The 20,262-nt window shown below is 37.5% G+C and overlaps 1 protein-coding gene across 8 annotated transcripts in view; it reads right to left on the bottom strand.

Annotated features, from left to right (window-relative positions):
• Positions 1-20,262, bottom strand: part of KLHL5 (kelch like family member 5) — a 92,599-nt gene that overhangs the window by 2,321 nt on the left and 70,016 nt on the right. For 7 of the 8 annotated variants that reach the window (XM_025887370.2, XM_025887369.2, XM_025887365.2 and 4 more), the window contains 4 exons: positions 16,465-16,689; positions 11,318-11,480; positions 7,948-8,160; positions 4,177-4,348 (listed from right to left, as the gene is read on the bottom strand). In XM_025887370.2, coding sequence (XP_025743155.1) covers positions 4,177-4,348; positions 7,948-8,160; positions 11,318-11,480; positions 16,465-16,689 — 773 coding nt within the window. The remainder of the gene's footprint in view (positions 1-4,176; positions 4,349-7,947; positions 8,161-11,317; positions 11,481-16,464; positions 16,690-20,262) is intronic. The other variant, XM_073891543.1, reaches the window with a different exon arrangement.

The raw sequence follows: 20,262 nt of genomic DNA, 5'->3' as shown, positions 1-20,262 counted from the left end.
TTCCTTCCTTCCTTCCTTCCTTCCTTCCTTCCTTCCTTCCTTCCTTCTTTCCTTCCTTCCTCCCTCCCTCCCTCCCTCCCTCCCTCCCTCCCTCCCTAGACACTGGGCCATTCATAGTGAAACTAAGTGTGGATAAGAATAGTTTTTAAAGAAGGATTACTTTGCCCACAGTAAGACCTAAGAATTAAAACAACAGTATTTAGGGAAGGGGTGACTAATACAAAGTACTGAGAAAATTTGTTTTGTACTTATGTATGTGTGGGTATGTAATAAAGTTTTTGGCAAACACCTGATATCAAAATGACTCCCTAATCAGGTTGGCCTCTCTCCCAACCTTTCCAGACTAGCAAGTGGATTTTAAGAACACAGCAGACTTCAACTGTCAGAGACTTCTCAGTTGTTCTCCATCTGAATCAGGTGTTTTGATCACTGTTCTAGCTCCTTGAACAGTCAAATCACCTACTTTAAAACCGTATCTACTTACAGTATTCTAGGAGTAACCTCTAAGTCATTTCAATCAAAATGTCTGTTTGTAATGAACAGCTTTTCTCAAAACACCGAAGACCTGAAGTCTCTACACTATAAAGAGCTGATGTCGCCCTGACAACCAGCCAGAAAGTTCAGCTTAGAGTATTTATTAAATACAATGCAGTCACCTCCTGCTTTGGGTCAAAGTGGGTAGCAGGGTGGGTGATGGCTTCAGACTTTATAATCTCATTTCGTTCCCTAGACAAATGTCCTCTTGTCCATTTGTTGGAACACTGAATGGAAAATTTATTTTTCAGATTCTACAGTTATAAATTCAAATTTAGGTGCTTAAAAATAGTAATAGAGGTGATGTGCAAACAGAATAGCTATGTGGTCACTGATTATTAATTTTGATAAGAGAGTAATTCAGCATAAAGCATTAATTACCCATAATAACAAGTCTCAAATACCAGCCAAAAGATTTCCTTATAACTAGCCTAAGAGCATAAATCAAATACATCTTAGAAAAAGAGACTCTTAAATCTCTTTTTGGGCTCCTTGGTTACCTTTCACATTGCCATGGCAGGAGGTTGATGGTGGATAATCACATAATTTCTTTTTAAAAATTTTTATGTATGTATTTATTTATTTCAGAGAAGGGAAGGCAGAGGGACAGGAAGAGAGAGAAAATCTCAAGCAGACTTCCTGCTGAGCAAGGAATCCAACATGGGGCTCATTCTCCCGACCCTGAGATTATGACCTGAGCTCAAATCAAGAGTCGGATGCTTAACACACTGAGCTACCCAGGCGCCCCAATCACATAATTTCTGATGAAATTCTGTAGCGCTGATTCGTGCTCTCAAATTATCTCTTCCTCCCTTCTCCCAGTGACCCCATTTAAACTTAAGAAACAAGATCAAGGTCCCCCATTAAGTCCCTTTTCCTATCCTCTTCATTTAAAAACCCTGTCCTTTTCTACAGTCATATTTTCATCTTCTTCTCCTGTCTTGGAAGAGATCTTTCCTCCTGTCTGAGGAGGACCGGTCTTTGCTCTCAATTCTGTTTCCTGCCCTTCTTTCAGAAAAGTGTCCTTTAATGCTGCTCTCTCTTTCAAGCATCTGGAATCTCTACTCTCTAGTTTTCACCTCTACTGTGAAAAAGACCTATGGCTCAAATTCTAACTCTACCATTGATTTACTGTGTGACTTGGGTCAAGTATTTAACCTCTGTGTCTCAGATTCCTCATCCAATAGAGCCTGGTACATAAAATGTGTTCAATAAATGTTAACTTTCTATCATCATCATTATTTGAGAATTGTATGCTCCTCTAGCTCCCACACTTACCTATTTTTCTCTTTACTTTTTACACTGTGTGGTGGTTTCTGCTTCTATCACATTCTCATAGGTTCTTATAACTTCACAAATGACAAATTACCTTCATTCTTCCTTATCCTGTTGAAACCCTGCTTCCTCTCTCTAAATGCTCTATTCCATTATCTTATCTAAGACATTCTCCAGTCATTCATTTGCTGTTTTCTTCAGAAGTTGAAACTTTAATCCAACCCAGTAAGTGTAGAAAGAAAGAATAGACAGAACTTGGTAATATCTCTTGAATCCATCCCTAGAGCTGACACCTCAAGCCTTACAAGTGAAGCAATCTTCTAAATGTTTTATTTTTATCCAGCCTTTGCTTCCCCTGCCCTTAACCCAACTTACCCTGTCCCCAGCTGCCACATGAACTTTCTATCACTTTATCACTCTCCTGGTTAAAAGTCTCCACTGGCTTCCCACTACCAAACTCTTGAACCATGGCCTTCACTAACTTCCATCCTGACCCCAACCTTGCTCTCCAATACGAATGTCCACAATAGGGGCGCCTGGGTGGCTCAGTTGTTAAGCGTCTGCCTTCGGCTCAGGTCATGATCCCGGGGTCCTGGGATCGAGCCCCACATCGGGCTCCCTGCTCGACGGGAAGCCTGCTTCTCCCTCTCCTGTTCCCCCTGCTTGTGTTCTCTCTCTCGCTGTGTCTCTTTCTGTCAAATAAATAAATAAAATCTTAAAAAAAAAAAAAAAGAATGTGCACAATAGCCAAACTGTGGAAAGAGCCCAGAGGTCCATCGACAGATGAATGGATAAAGAAGATGTGGTATATATATATACGCAATGGAATATTATGCAGACATCAAAAAATGAAATCTTGCCATTTGCATTGACGTGGATGGAACTAGAGGGTATTATGCTAAGTGAAATAAGTTAATCAGAGAAAGACAATTATTATATGATCTCACTGATATGTGGAATTTAAGAAACAAGGCAGAGGATCATAGAGGAAGAGAGGAAAACATGAAATAAGACAAATAAATAAGACAAAAAAATAAGACAAAACTCCCCCCAGAGGGGGAGACAAACCATGAGACTCTTAATCATAGGAAGCAAACAGGTTTGCTGGAGGGGCCGGGGGGCGGGGGTGGAGGGATGGGGTAACTGGGTGATGGACATTGGGGAGGGTATGTGTTGTAATGAGCACTGGGCATTATATAAGACTGGTGAATCACAGACCTGTAACCCTGAAACAAATAATACATTGTATGTTAATTAATTGAATTTAAATTAAAAAGGGCGGGAAAAAAAAGAAGTCCTACTCCTACTCCTACTAAGCATGGATCCTTATAATCAGCCACACTTTCTCAATATATCTTGTGTATTTCTTCTTCACTGACATTTCTTTCGTGTTTTCTCATACAATTTCCCATTTCTTTCTACCTTTTGAATTGGATCAATTCAAAGCTTAAGTCCAACTTCTCACTAAAGCACTCTCAACAACCATTTTAATTTTTCTCTTTGATTTCCTACACCACTCAATGCCTACACCATGGGACACTTGCTACTAACTGTTCCACATTATGGGTTCTCCCCTTACACATGCAGATCATACGTACTTCAGTAGTTAAGTTCTATGGCAGTGGGGATTCTTTTAAGTTTTGTTTCTTGACAGTACTTACCATTGCTCCTTGTATGTAGGAAAACCTTGGCTCAATTAACATCCGAGTGTCTTTCAGGAATCAAATACTGACTTGGGGCACAAAATTCCTAATTCTGTTCTCAGTAATGATGGAAACAAAGATCTCAAAAGATCATTCTTAGAAGTGCCAGGCCCTCCAAAGATAGACACTGCTGGAATTCCTTCTGTTAATAAGCTTGCTGGGTCAAGTTTCTTACTTGTTAATGTAATTTAAGGTTGCCATCTTTATTAGGTGATGACCAGACATTTCATTTGCTCCCAAATATCAGTGGCTTGAGTATTTAAAAATTATTGCTCACATCTGCCTAAGTGGTTCACATTTTCTGATTTCTATCTTTGTTTCTTATTTTCCACAATCTCCCCTCCCTTTGCCATAGCTCTCTTGTGGTCCTATCTGCTCTATCAATACTAGAATCTCATCAATTCCCAGTAATCAAATGGTGGCAGATCAAAACTATTAATAATTTCTCTGAATATTAACTTACACTTTAAAGATAATTTGGGATTTTAGTTAGGTCATAAAATTAAACATTCCTTTTTGTTTTCATATATTTAATCAAGAGATGACTTTATCATGCTTATGCTATATGTTTTGATATTGGACAAAACTGAGAAGATCATTTTTACCAAACAAATTGTTTTAATAAAAACAGAGAAGTGTAATAATGAAAAATGAAATGCCATACCTGGGTCCACTCATTTGTCTGGGGATCATAAGCCTCCACTGTATTAAGATAAGTCTGTCCATCATACCCTCCAACAGCATATAATTTATCACCAAGTAAGCAGACCCCCACTGCATCTCTGCTGATGCTCATAGATGCCACTGCAGTCCACATATCTGTTTTGGGATCATATCTGAAAGAAAATTTTAGAACTGGAGCTGACATTGTTCTCACAGTATTTTTATGTAAAAATAGTTTATGGATGAAAGACTCGCATGTCAGACCTGACACAATAAAACTCCTAGAAGAAAACATAGGGAGTAAGCTCCTTGACACTGGTCTTGGCAATTATTTTTTGGATCTGACACCAAAAAGCAAAGGCAACAAAAGTAAAAGTAAACAAGTGGGACCACATCAAACTAAAAACCTTCTGCATAGTGAAGGAAACCATCAACAAAATGAAAAGGCAACCTATGGAATGGGAAAAAATGTTTCCAAATCATGTATCTGATAAGGGGTTAATATCTAGAAGATCTAAAGAATTGTACAACTCAATAACAACAACAAAAACCCAAATAAACCACTTAAAAATGGGCAGAGGGTCTCAATAGACATTTTTCTGAAGAAGACATATAGATGGCCAGTAGGTACATGAAAAGGTGCTTAACATCACAAATCATCAAGGAAATGTAAATCAAAACCACAATGCCTGTTACCAAAAAGATAATAACAAGTGTTGGGGAGGATGTGGAGAAAAGGGAACCCTTGTGCACTGTTGGTGGGAATGTGAATTAGTGCAACTGCTATAGAAAACAGTATGGAGTTTCCTGAAAAAAATTAAAAATAGAACTACCATATGATCCAGTAATTCTACTTCTGGGTATTTAACCAAAGAAAATGAAAACACTAATTTGAAAAGATATATGTACCCTCATGTTCACCGCAGCATTATTAACAGTAGCCAAGGGCACCTTGGGGGGCTCAGTTTGTTAAGCAACTGCCTTCGGCCCAGGTCATGATTCTGGAGTCCCGGGATCGAGTCCCGCATCAGGCTCCCTGCTCAGCGGGGAGTCTGCTTCTCCCTCTGACTCTCCCCCCTCTCATGCTCTCTCTCCCATTCTCTCTCTCAGATAAATAAATAAAATCTTAAAAAAAAAAAAGTAGCCAAGACATGGAAACAACCTAAGTGTTCATCAATGGGTGAATGGATAAAGAAAATGTGGTACATATAGAATACACACATATACACATGCACGCGTGCACACACTGGAATATCATTCGGCCATGAAAAAGAATGAAACCTTGCCATTTCAACAACATGGATGGACCTTGCGGGCATTATGCTAAGTGAAATAAGCCAGAGAAAACAAATACCTATGATCTCACTATATGTGGATTCTAAAACAAAAACAAAAAACTAAGCACATTAGATTGGTGGTTGCCAGAGGTGGGGCATGGAGCGGGTGGGTGAAATGGAGGAAGGGGTCAAAAGGGACAAATTTCTAGTTATAAAACACATGAGTTATGGGGATGTAATGTATAACATGGTGATATAGTTAATAATACTGTATTGTATATTTGAACGTTGCTAAGAGAGAAGATCTTAAAAGTTCTCATCACAAGAAAAAAATTGTAACTATATATGGTGACGGATGTTAACTAGACTTATTGTGATCATTTCTCAATATATACAAATGTCAAATCATTATGTTATACACCTGAGACTAATGTCATGTTATATGTCAATTATACCTCAATAAAAGAATACCTACATATCCAGAAACACCTGGGAGAGGCAGTATAGCACAGTGGTTAGAGAATGGACTTTGGGTTTGGGCTGAAGAACCCTGAGTCCTTATCCTTCCAATCACTGGCTCTGTGGTATTGTAAAGTTACTTAAAATCTTTACATCTTAGTTTCTTTATTGGTGAAAATACTCACTATGTAGCATTGAGGATTGAATGAAAATGCACAGTAAGCATTTGATAAATGTCATCTTAAAGATGAGTTGGTTCATTTATTACAATTTTCTCCTATTAGCAAAGAATATATTCTTGTAACAAAAATTCAAAGATTACAAAAATATATAAAAAAATGCAATAATTAGCCTCATTTCCTTCCAACTTTAATTAAAGAGTCAAGTGGTAACCACTATTAACAGTGTGGTTTGATTTGATCTTCTAAATATTTCATTTTTTATTCTTAGGGCTTGAGATGCCTATTTCAAAACATGTTTTTTTTTTTTTTTTTAATTCAGTTTACTTTTTCTTTCCATGTAAAACATTAACATTTTTTTCTTTCAAGAAAATAAAAATAGTTTAGTTCTTTAAGCCTACCCTTTATCTTATTACTTCTATCTAAATACATTTGAACATATTTTAGAAAAAATATCAATATTTTCCTGAAAACTTTTAACTTACAATATTATAGAGTCATTTAGTAAATCCATAACAATTAAACTATCCAAAAGAGCTAAAGTAAATACTGAAAATTGCTTTAAGATTTCCGATTGCCTACTGAAAATCTGAGGAAATCAATACATGAAGCTCTATGTAAGATGGCTTACAGATGTAATCATTAAAGCTATCCACTTTTGAACCTTCTTGTTCCTTTCATGAAATATATTAACTAGAACAGCCCAAAGTTGTCTATCTAAGAGCAGATACATCATGCTAAAATGACCTATATTGCTTCTAATACCTCTTGCACAAAAATGAACAATTTTTCATTGGGTGCAGTACTGCAATGCTCCTGTAACTTATGGGGTACAGTGTACAAAGAGCTCCATATTCCTTTCCTGGAGTATAACATGCAGCAAGCGTAGTCTTCCTAACACAGGTGAAATGTAAGTATAAACTTTCCTGCTTTCTCAAAAGACAACAAACCGACCCTCATTATTTCACAGAAAGCACTCATTGTCATCAAACCTGCATTTCACTTTTTATCTTTCTTCCAATCATGTATAATTAAATAAAATGCGTGTGCACGCACATACACACTTATCAACTTTCCATTGCTCTTTAAAATCCAGAATCCTTAAGACTCTATGTGCTCTGCCCCCATCTCCACCCTAGTCCGCCTCCTTTCCTGTCACTGTCTCCCTCACTCTCTGTTCCCTAGGCACAGTGGCCACCTTTCAGTTTTCTGAATGAACCATATCCCTTTCTGCTTTGGAGTGTTCGTACATGCTTCCATTGACTCTACCTCCTAAATACATTCAATTTTCTCCATTCCTTGAACCAGACTAAAGATAACAGATGGGAGCCTGAACTATTGTCCAAATCGTCCATTGATGTTAGGCTCTTTACCTGGCCCCATACTTGAGTTTCGTGAGGCCAGTTTGGATGACTTGTGTAACCTTTTAAGCCATACTAGTTTTTTATTTTATTATTTCATAATATCTCATTATATCAAAATGGGTTAGAAATGTTCCTCTCCTTTTCACTTCTTACTTAGCCTCCAGCCCCATTCCTTCTCTCTGAAATTTGGCAAGCTCCTTTCCTTTTCCTGTCAGGTACAGTATCCAGTATAAAATATGTACACAATAAATGTTTGTCATATAACTCAATTAATAAATTATATAATTAAGTCTAAGGTAAATTTTAAGTAGGCAGTAATATGATGGAGAAAAATCTGAGTAAGCTGTTAGGAGAAAGACCAGGAGACGGCCGGAGCAGACAACCCAATGCTTACAAAGCTGTGAAGGAACCGCCTTGTACGTGGTAGGCGTTCGATAAGGAGTCATTAATTTGTCCGGAAGTGTCAGACAAGTTTTCCTTCACAGGAAATTACCTCTCCACGCAGTCTGAGAGTCTGGAAGTCAAGTTGGACGCAGGAGCATCATGTCCTCCAATTGCATACAGCAATCCATTCCAGGTAGTTACCCCTACTCCCCCTCTCCTTTTTGACATTTGTGCACAGAGTGTCCATTTATTAGTATGAGGATCAAAACATTCTACTGATTTGAGGCAAGAACTTCCATCACGACCACCAACTGCATAAAGCCTATAAGAACAAATAGAATAATAAATAAAAAAGAGTGCCATCATTATAATTAAGACAAAGAGATTATTCTTGTGGTATTTCATTGAATTTAAGGTGCCATAGATTATAAGACACACTGCCAATTTATGTGCCATCAAGAAAGAAGATATGCTACCAATTATATGACATATGTATATGATATACATATGATATATATCTACCAGATATCACTCTGTATATACATAAAAAAGAACAAACTTACATGAAAGCAATGATAACTATTTCTGACAAGACACCACTGATTATAAGACGCATCACAATCTTAGAGGCATAAAATGTGTCTTAGAATAGAAAAAATGTGGTCTATAAATATACCATGACTTCTTTCTTAAATAGCTAAGATAGGACTAGGTTATAAAGGAAAGAAACTAACCTTTTCTGCACCTACCACAGGCTAGACATTTTACCTGTATTAATTTAATCATCTCAATGATGCTATGAGAAACCATTTATATTCCTGTTTCATGGGTGAAGAAACAGGCTCATGGATATTAAGAGGCTTATACAGGGTCAGGAGCAGACTGTGGGCAGTCACCTGGGATGTTCTTATAGTAGTGAAAGAGGAGAATAAAAGGATTGCTTGAAACAGTGGTATGTAAATTAATATTTATTACATACGAACAGTGATCCTTCATTAATTTAAATTACTGCAGAGAAGGATGCTGTAAGTTATCTAAAATGAATATGATATGTTAATGTCCTAAATGTTGCCTAGTAGATAAATTTTAATTCATTACCAATCAATATACTGCATTAATTTTAAAAGTCTTTCTCTGACATTAAAATATATATAAAATATTATATTTTTCTAATAGTTTTTTCAAAAGAGTAATAAATTCAGATCATTGCTTATATAAAAGTCCCCACATTTTGAATTTACAGATGCCTTACTTAACATTTAACTATTTTTTTTTTTTTACCTCAGGAAAGAATATTTGAACTATACCAAATATCTGCCAATTAAAACTCTAAGTATTTATATTTGGGTAAATACATATATTTTAAAGACATTTGTTCATTTTAATTCATAATGTAAAGTACACTATACCACTCAAACTGGTTCTTTAGTGAGAAGATGACCATATCTTAGCAACATATGGGTGGTGCAATATCTTGTTCTAAACTTTATATTAATAGAATTAATTGAATTTGAAATTTATTTGAAACTTTGTTAGAAGTTTTTATCTGTCAAAAACTACTTTCTTGTGTTCTTGTTCTTAATATTAAACTGTTCTCATTTTTAAATAATACTTGGTAGAATAATTGATTATGGATCACAGAATATCAGAAGACATCAACAATTAGAAAACATCCATAATTTAAAAAACATGTACACACATGCGTGCATGCATACGTGTGTGCGCACAAACACACATGGATTCAAGACCATAAAGGAGGCTTAGTCACGTAAGCTACTCAAAACTTTTAAGCAGAAAAGTGACATGGTCCTATTTGTACTTTAGGTAGGACATTAGGTAAGTGTCTAAAATGAAGGATGAAAGAGAGAGTTAAGATTAGGGGCAAAATGACCAGCTTGGGAGATACGCCAATAGAAAAGTTAAAATCACAAAGTAGATATACTGTACTTTCAAAATCAAATGTCTTAATCATTAGTAGATGAGTGATCTTCAGCTTCTGATATGATTCTTTGATTGTCTCAGTGTCAGTATTCAATAAATTGTACCTTAGATGGGCTAAAGACTGAAATATTTATTTCTCATAAGAGAGCAAGAGAAGGTGAGAAAGTAAGAAATTTCCATGCTTAGAAGTTAAAGCTACTGTAGGTCTAGAAATTAGATTTTAGAGAAGGCAGCTATGCTTTTGTGCTGTTAGAAATATTTATTTCTAGACTAGGAAATATGTCAGTGAACAAGAATTAGATCAATGAACTAATCCCAGAAATTAAACTGAAGGGTTAAAACTGAAGAGATATTGTTAGTTTTCTCTCTTTTTTCTCATTTACTAGATTCTTTGTTGGCTGACTCTGCTACCAAAGAATGAGGGAAGATATGTAGTGATAAATTTTGAAGTTCTTTCTTTAGCTAAAACAAATGAAGGGAGGGGTTTGGAGATCAGATACACTTTAAAAAGTGGGTTTCTATTTCTCTATCTTGCCACTTGTAATAGTGCTAAAAACCAACAAAACGTAGGACATAACTAATAAGTCCTGAGGAACCAAGACCTTAGGTCTTAAAGTATAAAAATCTAATATTTTCTCACTTTCTTTTACCAATCAATACAATTCTACAAATAATTTTAAGTCTCTTTTAACTTTGATTCCTTCCCCTTTCTGGAAATGATGATAAAGCATTTTTTTTTTAAGATTTTATTTATTCATTTAAGAGAGAGAGAGAGAGAGCACAAGCAGGGTGAGGGGCAGAGGGAGAAGCAGACTCCCCGCTGAGCCAGGAGCCCAACACAGGGCTGGATATTGGAACCCTGGGATCATGATCTGAGCCGAAGGTAGACGCCCAACCATCTGAGCCACCCAGGTGCCCCGATGATAAAGCATTTTAAGTGAGTAAAGGTATGCAACAAACAACTTTTATTTAATAACATATAGGGCTTCATTTTATGGAAGAAAGGCCTTTGATATGTATTTAGTCTCTGAGTTACCAAGAGCTATTAGTGATGGTTCTGTCCAAATCTGTTAACTCCAGTTAGAGTAGACAAGAGCCAAGAGAGCACCTTTCTAAATCCATTTCAGTTTTCCGCAGTTGACCAAGATAAGAAAGAAGTAAAAGTAAGGATAAGTCAGTAGAAGAGATGGAAGGAATTATTTAGGAAAACAGAGAGAGGGCCTATGGTACATTTAAAATACTATGTACTTTTAAAGCTATATAAACCACCAGATTTTTACTATATTTATATAAAACTTCTTCACTCAAAATAACTTGAAATTTATAATATCTGCACATTAGAATGAAAACCCAACACAGTGAGTTATTTATATTTAGAACTACAATAAAAAGAGACTATTTTAAAAGTCTGCATCACTCTTAAAGTTTTTCTCTTTTGTGACTTTGTGTACTTTTTAACGTATATTTTTAAGTTAGACGATACAGCTCAATAAATTTGGTTTATTGTGTTTGAAACAGAATTTTAAATATTTCCTTACTTTCCACTTAGTACTGCCACACCTACTGTGCTCCTGGGGGTGGACATAGTGGCAACAAAATTCCACTGGCGAGCCTGAGGGTCCCATCTTTCCACTGTATTCAGATAGCTCCAGCCATCATGTCCTCCTACTGCATACATGGGACCTTCCAATACAGCCACACCTGCAAGGAGACAGGAAAGAAGCAATGACTTCAGATTTGCTGCTAGGTCTTAAAGATCACATTTTAATTGAAATCTAAATATACAGTTCACCACCTATGTTTTCATCTGAGTTTGATGGTTCCAGATCTTATGTTCAAGTCTTTAACCCATTTTGAGTTTATTTTTGTGTTTGCTGTAAGGTAATGGTCCACTTTCATTCTTTTGCCTGTGACTATGCAGTTTTCCCAGCACCATTTATTGAAGACTGTCCTTTCCCCATTGTATATCCTTGGCTCCTTTCTTGTAACTTAGTCGACCACATATGCTTGGGTTTATTTCTAGACTCTCTATTTTGTTGCACTGATCAATGTGTCTGTTTTTAAGCCAAATACCATAATGTGTTAGTTAGTATCACTTTGTAGTATAGTTTGAAATCAGGGAGTGTGATGCCTCCAGCTCTGTCCTTTTTTCTCAAGTTTGCTTTGCTATTCTTTTTTGTTTTGATTTGATTTTGTTTTTTTGTGACCTCATACAAATTTTAGGATTATTTGTTCTTTTTCTTTGAAAAATGTCACTGGAATTTTGATAGGGATTGCATTGAATCAGTAGATTGCTTTGGGTAGTACGATGAACCTTAAACATGCAAATTTAGTTAAGGAAACATTTATGGTAAAGATACCTGGGTTTCTTTCTAGCTCTTCTTGGTCGGTTGGTGGGTTGGTGAGGGGGGAAAGTAGCTCTACAGCTCTGGTCTACTAAGCTTTAGAGGCAGTATCTTGAGATCCAACAGTGGAAAGTTATTTAAAACTATACAATATGTATACACTGCCATATTTAAAAGATTTTTCAATAATTCAGATTTAAGATATATTTGTAAAATCATTTTTATTCCTTTCCCCCTATTAGTTCAAATTCATGAGATTTTTATTCTAGTTAGACTTGATAACACAATCTATTGGTGTGATTCATTACCAGGGAACCAAGTTCCCTTATTCAACAAACATTTAGTTTTTATTAAGTGCCAAATGCTTAATAGAAGTTAACAGATAAGGGCCTTGCCATGATGGACCTAATATTTTAGTCAGAAAACAGGCAAAATATATTTCAGGTATTGATGAGTGCTAATAAGAAAACTGGAACTGAATAGAAGGGTAGGGAGAGTCAGAGAAGACCTCTTGGACAAAGTGACATTTGAACAAAAATGTGGATGAAGTTAAGTAGCCAGATATGGAGATATCTGAGAGAAGAGAAGGTGAGGTAAAGGGAAGAGTATGTACAAACTACACACATACACACATATATATACTTCCAAATATATAAAAATATATCCAATTATATGTGTGTATGTATGTGCATGTAATTAATTAAAGAGCTGGAAGAAAAATTAATGGGTCCATCTAGTTCAACTCCTTAAACAATATCTTTGAAAATGAATTTTAGCAGCAGAACCACTTCTTCAAAATGAAATCTTTATTTAATTCTCACATGTAATAGATAAAAGGAATGTTTCCTATGTAAGAGTTTCTTTCATAAGTTCAATTTTATAACATTGATTTATTATACGGTAAATAAGTAAGAACGAGGATGACAGAAAGATTTGGAAAAAAAAAAACAAAAACAACTCGAAGAAGACATTTGAACTGGGCACTTGGATGGCTCAGTTGCTTAAGCGACTGCCTTCGGCTCAGGTCATGATCCTGGAGTCCCGGGATCGAGTCCTGCATCAGGCGCCCCCTGCTCGGAGGGGAGTCTGCTTCTCCCTCTGACCCTCCACCCTCTCGTGCTCTCTCTCTCATTCTTTTTCTCAAATAAATAAAAAATCTTAAAAAAAAAGACATTTGAACTATATGATCATTCTCCTTTGAACTTGTTTCAATAAAGCATTTTGTATGGTACCTAGAATTAATGTCAGTATTCTATGCATAATCTAATCTGCACAAAACATAGCAGGATCATGGGCATTCTTATTCTATATACCATAAGAATTTACCTTAAGTTAAAATTAAATTTCTTTTCTCCATGGTGGGGGAAAGTATGCAGGTGAATCACACTATTGACCCTGGATTTTATGGTCAACCCAAGTTTTTAAGTCTCATTCATGCTGCTTTTTTTTTTAAAGATTTTATTTATTTATTTGAGAGAGAGAATGAGAGAGAGAGAGAGCATGAGGGGGGGAGGGTCAGAGGGAGAAGTAGACTCCCTGCTGAGCAGGGAGCCTGATGTGGGATCTGGTCCCGGAACTCCAGGATCATGACCTGAGCCGAAGGCAGTCGCTTAACCAACTGAGCCACCTAAGCGCCCCTCATTCATGCTGCTTTTGAGATACATTCCCATTCTGTGCTTATGTAATAAGTTGATCTTATGGACTCAAGATTAATATTTTATAGTTTTGTTAAATCTCATATAGTTCATTTTAAGCTCCCCTCTCAGTACCCTACCCCTAACCCTCTGGTTTTACTTCCTTACCAAACTCGAAACTTAAGATCACCTTGAACTGAAATCTAATTGCAAATAGTAGAATCACTTGTTTCTTTGATCTTTTTTGCTGTACCCACTATCAGACCAATCTTCAAGCCTAGATAATTTTCATTACTGGCTACTGGCTTTTTTTTTTGGCAGCCTCTACTCTGGTGCTCAGCATTAATAAATCCAATGTAGTACAAAGTTATGCTATCTAAACTGAACTATGACTTCATTGCTACTCCCCCATCTTTCAATTCATCTTTCAGGACGATCTATCAAATTCTTTTTTTTTAAAAGATTTTTATTTTTTGACAGAGAGAGAGAGACGGCGAGAGAGGGAACACAAGCAGGGGGAGTGGGAGAGGGAGAAGCAGGCTTCACAAAGAGCAGGGAGCCCGATGCGGGGCTTGATCCTAGGACCCTGAGATCATGACCTGAGCAGATGGCAGACGCTCAACGACTGAGCCACCCAGGCACCCCAATCTATCAAATTCTTTATTGCAACTAATTTAAACCTTTTCCAAACTGTGATACATTGACAATATGGCCACAAATTCTTCTTATTGCTGAATGCACGCCTATTTTCAATGTGACTCGGCAGCTCCTTCTGCCAAGAAGAGTAGTGTCCATCAACAGATGAGCGGATAAGAAAGATGCAGTATCTTTCATACACACACACACACACACACACACACACTGAAATATTACACTGGAATATTGCATTATACAAATGATGAGATCATACCATTTGAGACAACATGAATGGACCTAGAGGGTATTATGCTAAGTAAAATAAGGTAGACTAAGAAAGACAAAGGCCATATGATTCCATTCATAGATGGCATCTAAAATATGATTAATCAGGGGCACCTGGGTGGCTCAGTTGGGCAAGCGTCTGCCTTCGGCTCAGGTCATGATCCCAGGGTCCTGGGATCGAGTCCTGAGTTGGGCTCCCTGCTCAGCGGGGAGCCTGCTTCTCCTTCTGCCCCCTGCTCGTGCTCTCTCGCTTTCTCTCTACCTCAAATAAATAGAAATAAAATCTTTTAAAAAATAAAATAAAAAATGAATAAACAAATAAAGAACAGAATCAGAACTACAGATACAGAGAACAAACTGATGGTTGCCAGAGGGGAGGGAGAAGGAGAGCTGGGCAAAATGGATGGAGAGGGAGATAACAGGTTTCCAGTTATGGAATGAGTAGGTCATGGGAAGAAGAGGCTTAAGAAATATAGTCAGTGATAATGAAGTAGGGATGTATAATGGGACAGATGGCAGCTATACTTGTGGTGAACATAGCGTAATGTATAAATTTGTCAAATCACTAAGTTGTACACGTGAAACCAATGTAACATTGTGTATCAACTAGACTCAAATAAATATAAATATAAACACATACATACATATATACATAAATAAGAATAGTCTTTTTCTCCACTTTTTGAATCTGGGCTTGTCCACGTGACTTGTTTTGGCCAGTGCAACATTAGCAAACATGAGGCTGGCAGAAGCTTGAAAAGTCTTTGTGCACTGTGGCTTGCCTTCTCTTGCTGCTTTTGAAACTCTGTGACTGCCCCCATGTGAAGAAGCCTGGCTAGCCTCCTGAATGATTTGAGGCACATGGCCCACTTGTCTCTGTTGCCCAGGCCAACAAGCTGCCTACTACTACACATGTGATTGAGGCTATCTGAGATCACCTAGTTGACCTGCCAGCCCACCGGAGATCCATGAGAAAACCCAGGAGAAATCATCCAAGGCAGCCTGGACCAGAAGAATGGCTCAGCAGACCCACAGATCCATGAGCTAAATATATGGTTGTTTTAAACCTCTGACTTTTGGAGTATTTGTTACGCAGCAAAAGCTGCGTGATAACCCCAACTAATTTTATTTCCATCTGCTTTACTCTCACCGAACAATTCTATTTCACCTATTCTTTCTCCTATCAAAAAAGATAGGTCATGTGACACAAGACCCTAAATTATCTTCTATCATACTCAGAGTAAGCCATCAGTTCCTTCAGAGTAGACAGTGTCTTCTTCATCTTTGTATACCTACTGAGCAAAGAACAGAGCACATAGAACATGCTAATCAATGTCAGTTCAGTGAATTATTGAATGAAAGAATGAAAAGTCTCTATCGTTATATTCTCTGTGCCACCTCAAGATTTCTCTGGGTTTTTCTTCACTTCTGCTTAAAAACCAGGGGCTATAGATGATTAACTAAGCATTTCTATCAGCTTAGGTTAACACTGATTGTCAACACAGAATACATATTTTAAAAGGCGGCTTATCACTCCATCATGCTACAATAAAATCTTTAAATTACTTGTCTTTACTTGTGCTGGTTGCTGTTACAGTTATGTATATGCTTGTTTGCCCTGATTCTGCTTCTCAGTTAAGGAGCATTGTGAAGGAGTGCTTGGTGACTGATTGTTCCTGACTCAGCCGCTGCCACCGTGGTCTTCTTCTGCCTGGTACAGATTGTAAAAATGCTGTAGAAGCCTAATGTATGATATCATGAATGAACCTGCATAATTATACTCACCAAGGCCATGCCTGTGGGTGGACATAGGAGGCATCACACTCCAGGTTTTTGTTTTGGGATTGTAGCATTCTACAGTGTTCAAAGTCTTCAGTCCATCTCTTCCTCCAACCACATACAGTTTGTCATCTAACACTGCAACACCAAACTGTAGCCTCCTCCCATTCATATTTGCTACAGGAGTCCACATATTTGTACGAAGATCATACTTTTCAATGCTTGTTGCCCCTTAATAGTAATATATAGAAGTTATGAATAAAAACTTTACCATGTTTATTTTATGAATTTATACATATAAAAGTATAATTTTATTAGCATTGACAATGATCCTTTTATTATATTTCAGTGAGCTCCTGCATGATCAGGCCCCTGCTTCTGTCTCTGACATCATCTCCTACTATTCTCTAGGGCATACACAAGGCTCTATATTAAAAGGTCAAATGAGAAAGGTTTATTTGTAACAGCCTGTAGTGGGAGGAAAAACAGGGTAGATTAGTGTCATAAAGCCAAAGTAAAAAAAAATTAGCAGGTAGTTCTGAAGGAAGATGGTGGCAAAATCCCATGAATACAACTAGATAACTATCAAATCCTAAATACCCCAGGAATGAGTCTGAAGACTGGCAGAACAAACTCCACAACTAAAGGTAGGGAAGAGGCCACACTGAAGATGATCGGAAGTATGGAGACATGGCTTGGGAGAGAAACAGATCATGGCCAATGTGGTGAGGAAGGAGCCATGGTCTCAGAGAAGGGTAGGAGACAAACTAGCACACAGGGGAGTGCATGGGGAAAATGAATCCCCTTAGCAATTGGCTTGGCAAGTGAGAGGGCCTGCATTTTATGAGTTCTTGCAACCAGTGAGGCTTAAAGTTTGGAGATTTAAAAGTCAGCATGCTTGGCTTTGGAGAGCTTGGAGGACATTGGGGCTGTTCTTGAAGAAGACTGTGGACATACAGCATGGAAACATTGATTTGAAGAGCACCTGGGGCATGCAGTGGGGAGGTTAGTTGCTATCAGAGCATGTCTCAGGGAGGCAGCATTCATGGGGACCCCTCTGGGAACAAAAGAACTGACAGGTGCCATTTTCCTCCTCCTGCTCCTCAGCATAAGCACAGGGCCAGCTGCAGGAACCAGTGCCATGCTAACACTCACCACCTACCTTGCTTATACCAAGCCCTGTTCCCCCAAACTCCAGTGGAATTGCCCTTCCCAGTCACACTTGCCTTAGTCCCAGCACAGCAGGCCCCTTCCCCAGGAGACCAGCCCAAACCCCTGCCAACACCATGTCTGCCAACTGAGGAGTTTTGTGAGGACTCAGTTCCAGTGTCAGTGGTGACAGGTCTCATTTCATAAGCAGACCACAGCACACCTAGTTAAAATGCACCACATTCAGCCAGGGACCAAACACTGCCCACAACAAGCAAAGAGAGCCTCTGCAGACAACTGGTCTAAAGGATAAAGTGGCTAGGCCACAATAGCAGAGTACACACTGGAGACACTCCTTGAAGCACCAGGCCCAAGGGAACAGGGGGACACTACACTGCAGGGCACTATAAGACCTCTTCTTCATAGAGCCATTACCTTCAAGAACAGAGATATAGCTGACTTTCTTAACATAGAAAAACAGGGAGACTTAGACAAAACATAGAGACTTAGACAAAATGAGAAGACAGAGGAATTTGACCCAAAAGAAAGAACAGGACAAGGCCACAGCTGGAGATCTAAGCAAAACAGATATAAGTGACATGCCTGATGGAGAATTTAAAGCAGTGATCATAAGGATACTCACTGGACTTGAGAAAGGAGTGGAGGACATCAGTAAGACTGAGAATAAACTTAGGGAACTCAGTGACCCTATCAAACATAATTAACACTTGTATTATAGGAGTCCCAGAAGAAGAGACAGAAAGGTGGCAGAGAATTTATTTGAAGAAATAATAGCTGAAAACCTCCCTAATCTGGGGAAGGAAACAGATATCCAGATCCAGAAACACAGAGACCCCCCGCAACAAAATCAACAAAAGCAGATCCACCCCAAAACATACTGTAATTAAAATGGCAAAATAGGGGCACCTGGGTGGCTTAGTCGGTTGGGCATCCGCTTTCAGCTCAGGTCATGATCCCAGGGTCCTGGGATCTAGCCCTGCATTGGGCTCCCTGCTCTGAGGGGAGCCTGCTTTTCCCTCTCCCTCTTCCTGCTGCTCCCCCTGTTTGTGTTCTCTCTCTCTGTCAAATAAATAAATAAAATCTTAAAAAAAATAAAATGGCAAAATATAGTGATAAAGAAAGAAATATGAAAAGTAGCAAGATAAAAGAAGACGGTTACATACAAGGAAACACCATAAGGCTAGCAGCAGCAGATTTTTCAACAGAAACTTACCATGCCAGAAAGGAGTAGCATGATATATTCAAAGTGCCGAACGGGAAAAATCTGCAACCAACAATATCTATCCAGCAAGGCTATCATACAATAGAAGGAGAGATAAAGAGTTTCCTAGACAAACAAAAACTAAAGTAGTTCATGACCACTAAACCCAGCCCTGTGAGAAATATTAAAGGGGACTATTTGATAGAAAGGAATGATCAAAAAGACAGTATGAAGGTAGGAAATACAAAAGCAGTAAAAAGAATATTTCTGTAAAAAGTCAGTCAAGGAACTCACAAAATAAAAAGATGTAAAATAGGACACCATATACCTAAAATGTGGGGAGGAGAAAAGAAGTGAATGGGTCCAAACTTAAATTACCATCAACTTAATACAGATTGCTATATCCAGAAGAGGTTATAGACAAACCTCATGGTAACCACAAATCAAAAAACACTAATAAATATGCAAGAAATAAAGAGAAAACAATCCAAATATTACTAAAGAAAACCAGTAAACCATGAAAGAAAGACAAGAAGGGACCGGAGAAAATCTCCAGAAACAATCACAAAACAAGTAATAAAATGGCAATAAATACATATCTGTCAGTAATTACTCTGAATGTAAATGGACTAAATCAAAAGACAATCAAAAGACATACTGTGACAGAATGGATAAAAAAACAAGACCCAGCTGTATGCTACCTACAAGAGACTCAGTTTTGACCTAAAGACACCTGCAGATTGAAAGTGAGGGATGGAGAAACATTTATCATGCAAATGCATGTCAAATAAAGCTGGAGTGGCAATACTTATATCAGAAAAAACAGACTTTAAAACAAAGATTGTAAGAAGAGACAAAGAAGGACATTATATAATAATAAAGGGGACAATCCAACAAAAAAATATAACAATGGTAAACATTTATGCACGCAACATGGGAGCACCCAAATACATAAAACAATAACAAACATAAAGGACCTAATTGATAATAACACAGTAATAGTAGGGGACTTTAATATCTGACTTATATCAATGGACAGATCATCTAAACAGAAAATGAACAAGGAAAAATTGGCTTTGGAATACATCCTGGACTAGATGCATTTAACAGTTATATTCTGAACATTTCATCCTAAAACAATAGAATATACATTTTTTTCAAGTGCACATGGAACATTCTCCAGAACAGATCACATGTTAGGCCACAAAACAAGTCTCAAAAAATTTAGGAAGACTGAAGTCATACCATGAATCTTTTCTGACCACAATACTTTGAAACTAGAAGTCAACCACAAAAAAAATGTGGAAATACCACAAATACATGGAGGTTAAATAACATGCAAACTAAACAATGAATGGGTCAATGAGGAAATAAAAGAAGAAATTTAAAAATATATGGAAACAAATGAAAATGAAAACACAATGTTTTAAAAC

This window comes from Callorhinus ursinus, unplaced genomic scaffold, assembly GCF_003265705.2.
Source record: "Callorhinus ursinus isolate GAN/ISIS: 27379988/994484 unplaced genomic scaffold, GSC_fseal_2.0 scaffold4, whole genome shotgun sequence".
Classification (NCBI taxonomy): Eukaryota; Metazoa; Chordata; class Mammalia; order Carnivora; family Otariidae; genus Callorhinus; species Callorhinus ursinus.
Note: the sequence above shows the minus strand (reverse complement) of the source record. Positions and strands in the feature narration are given on the sequence as shown.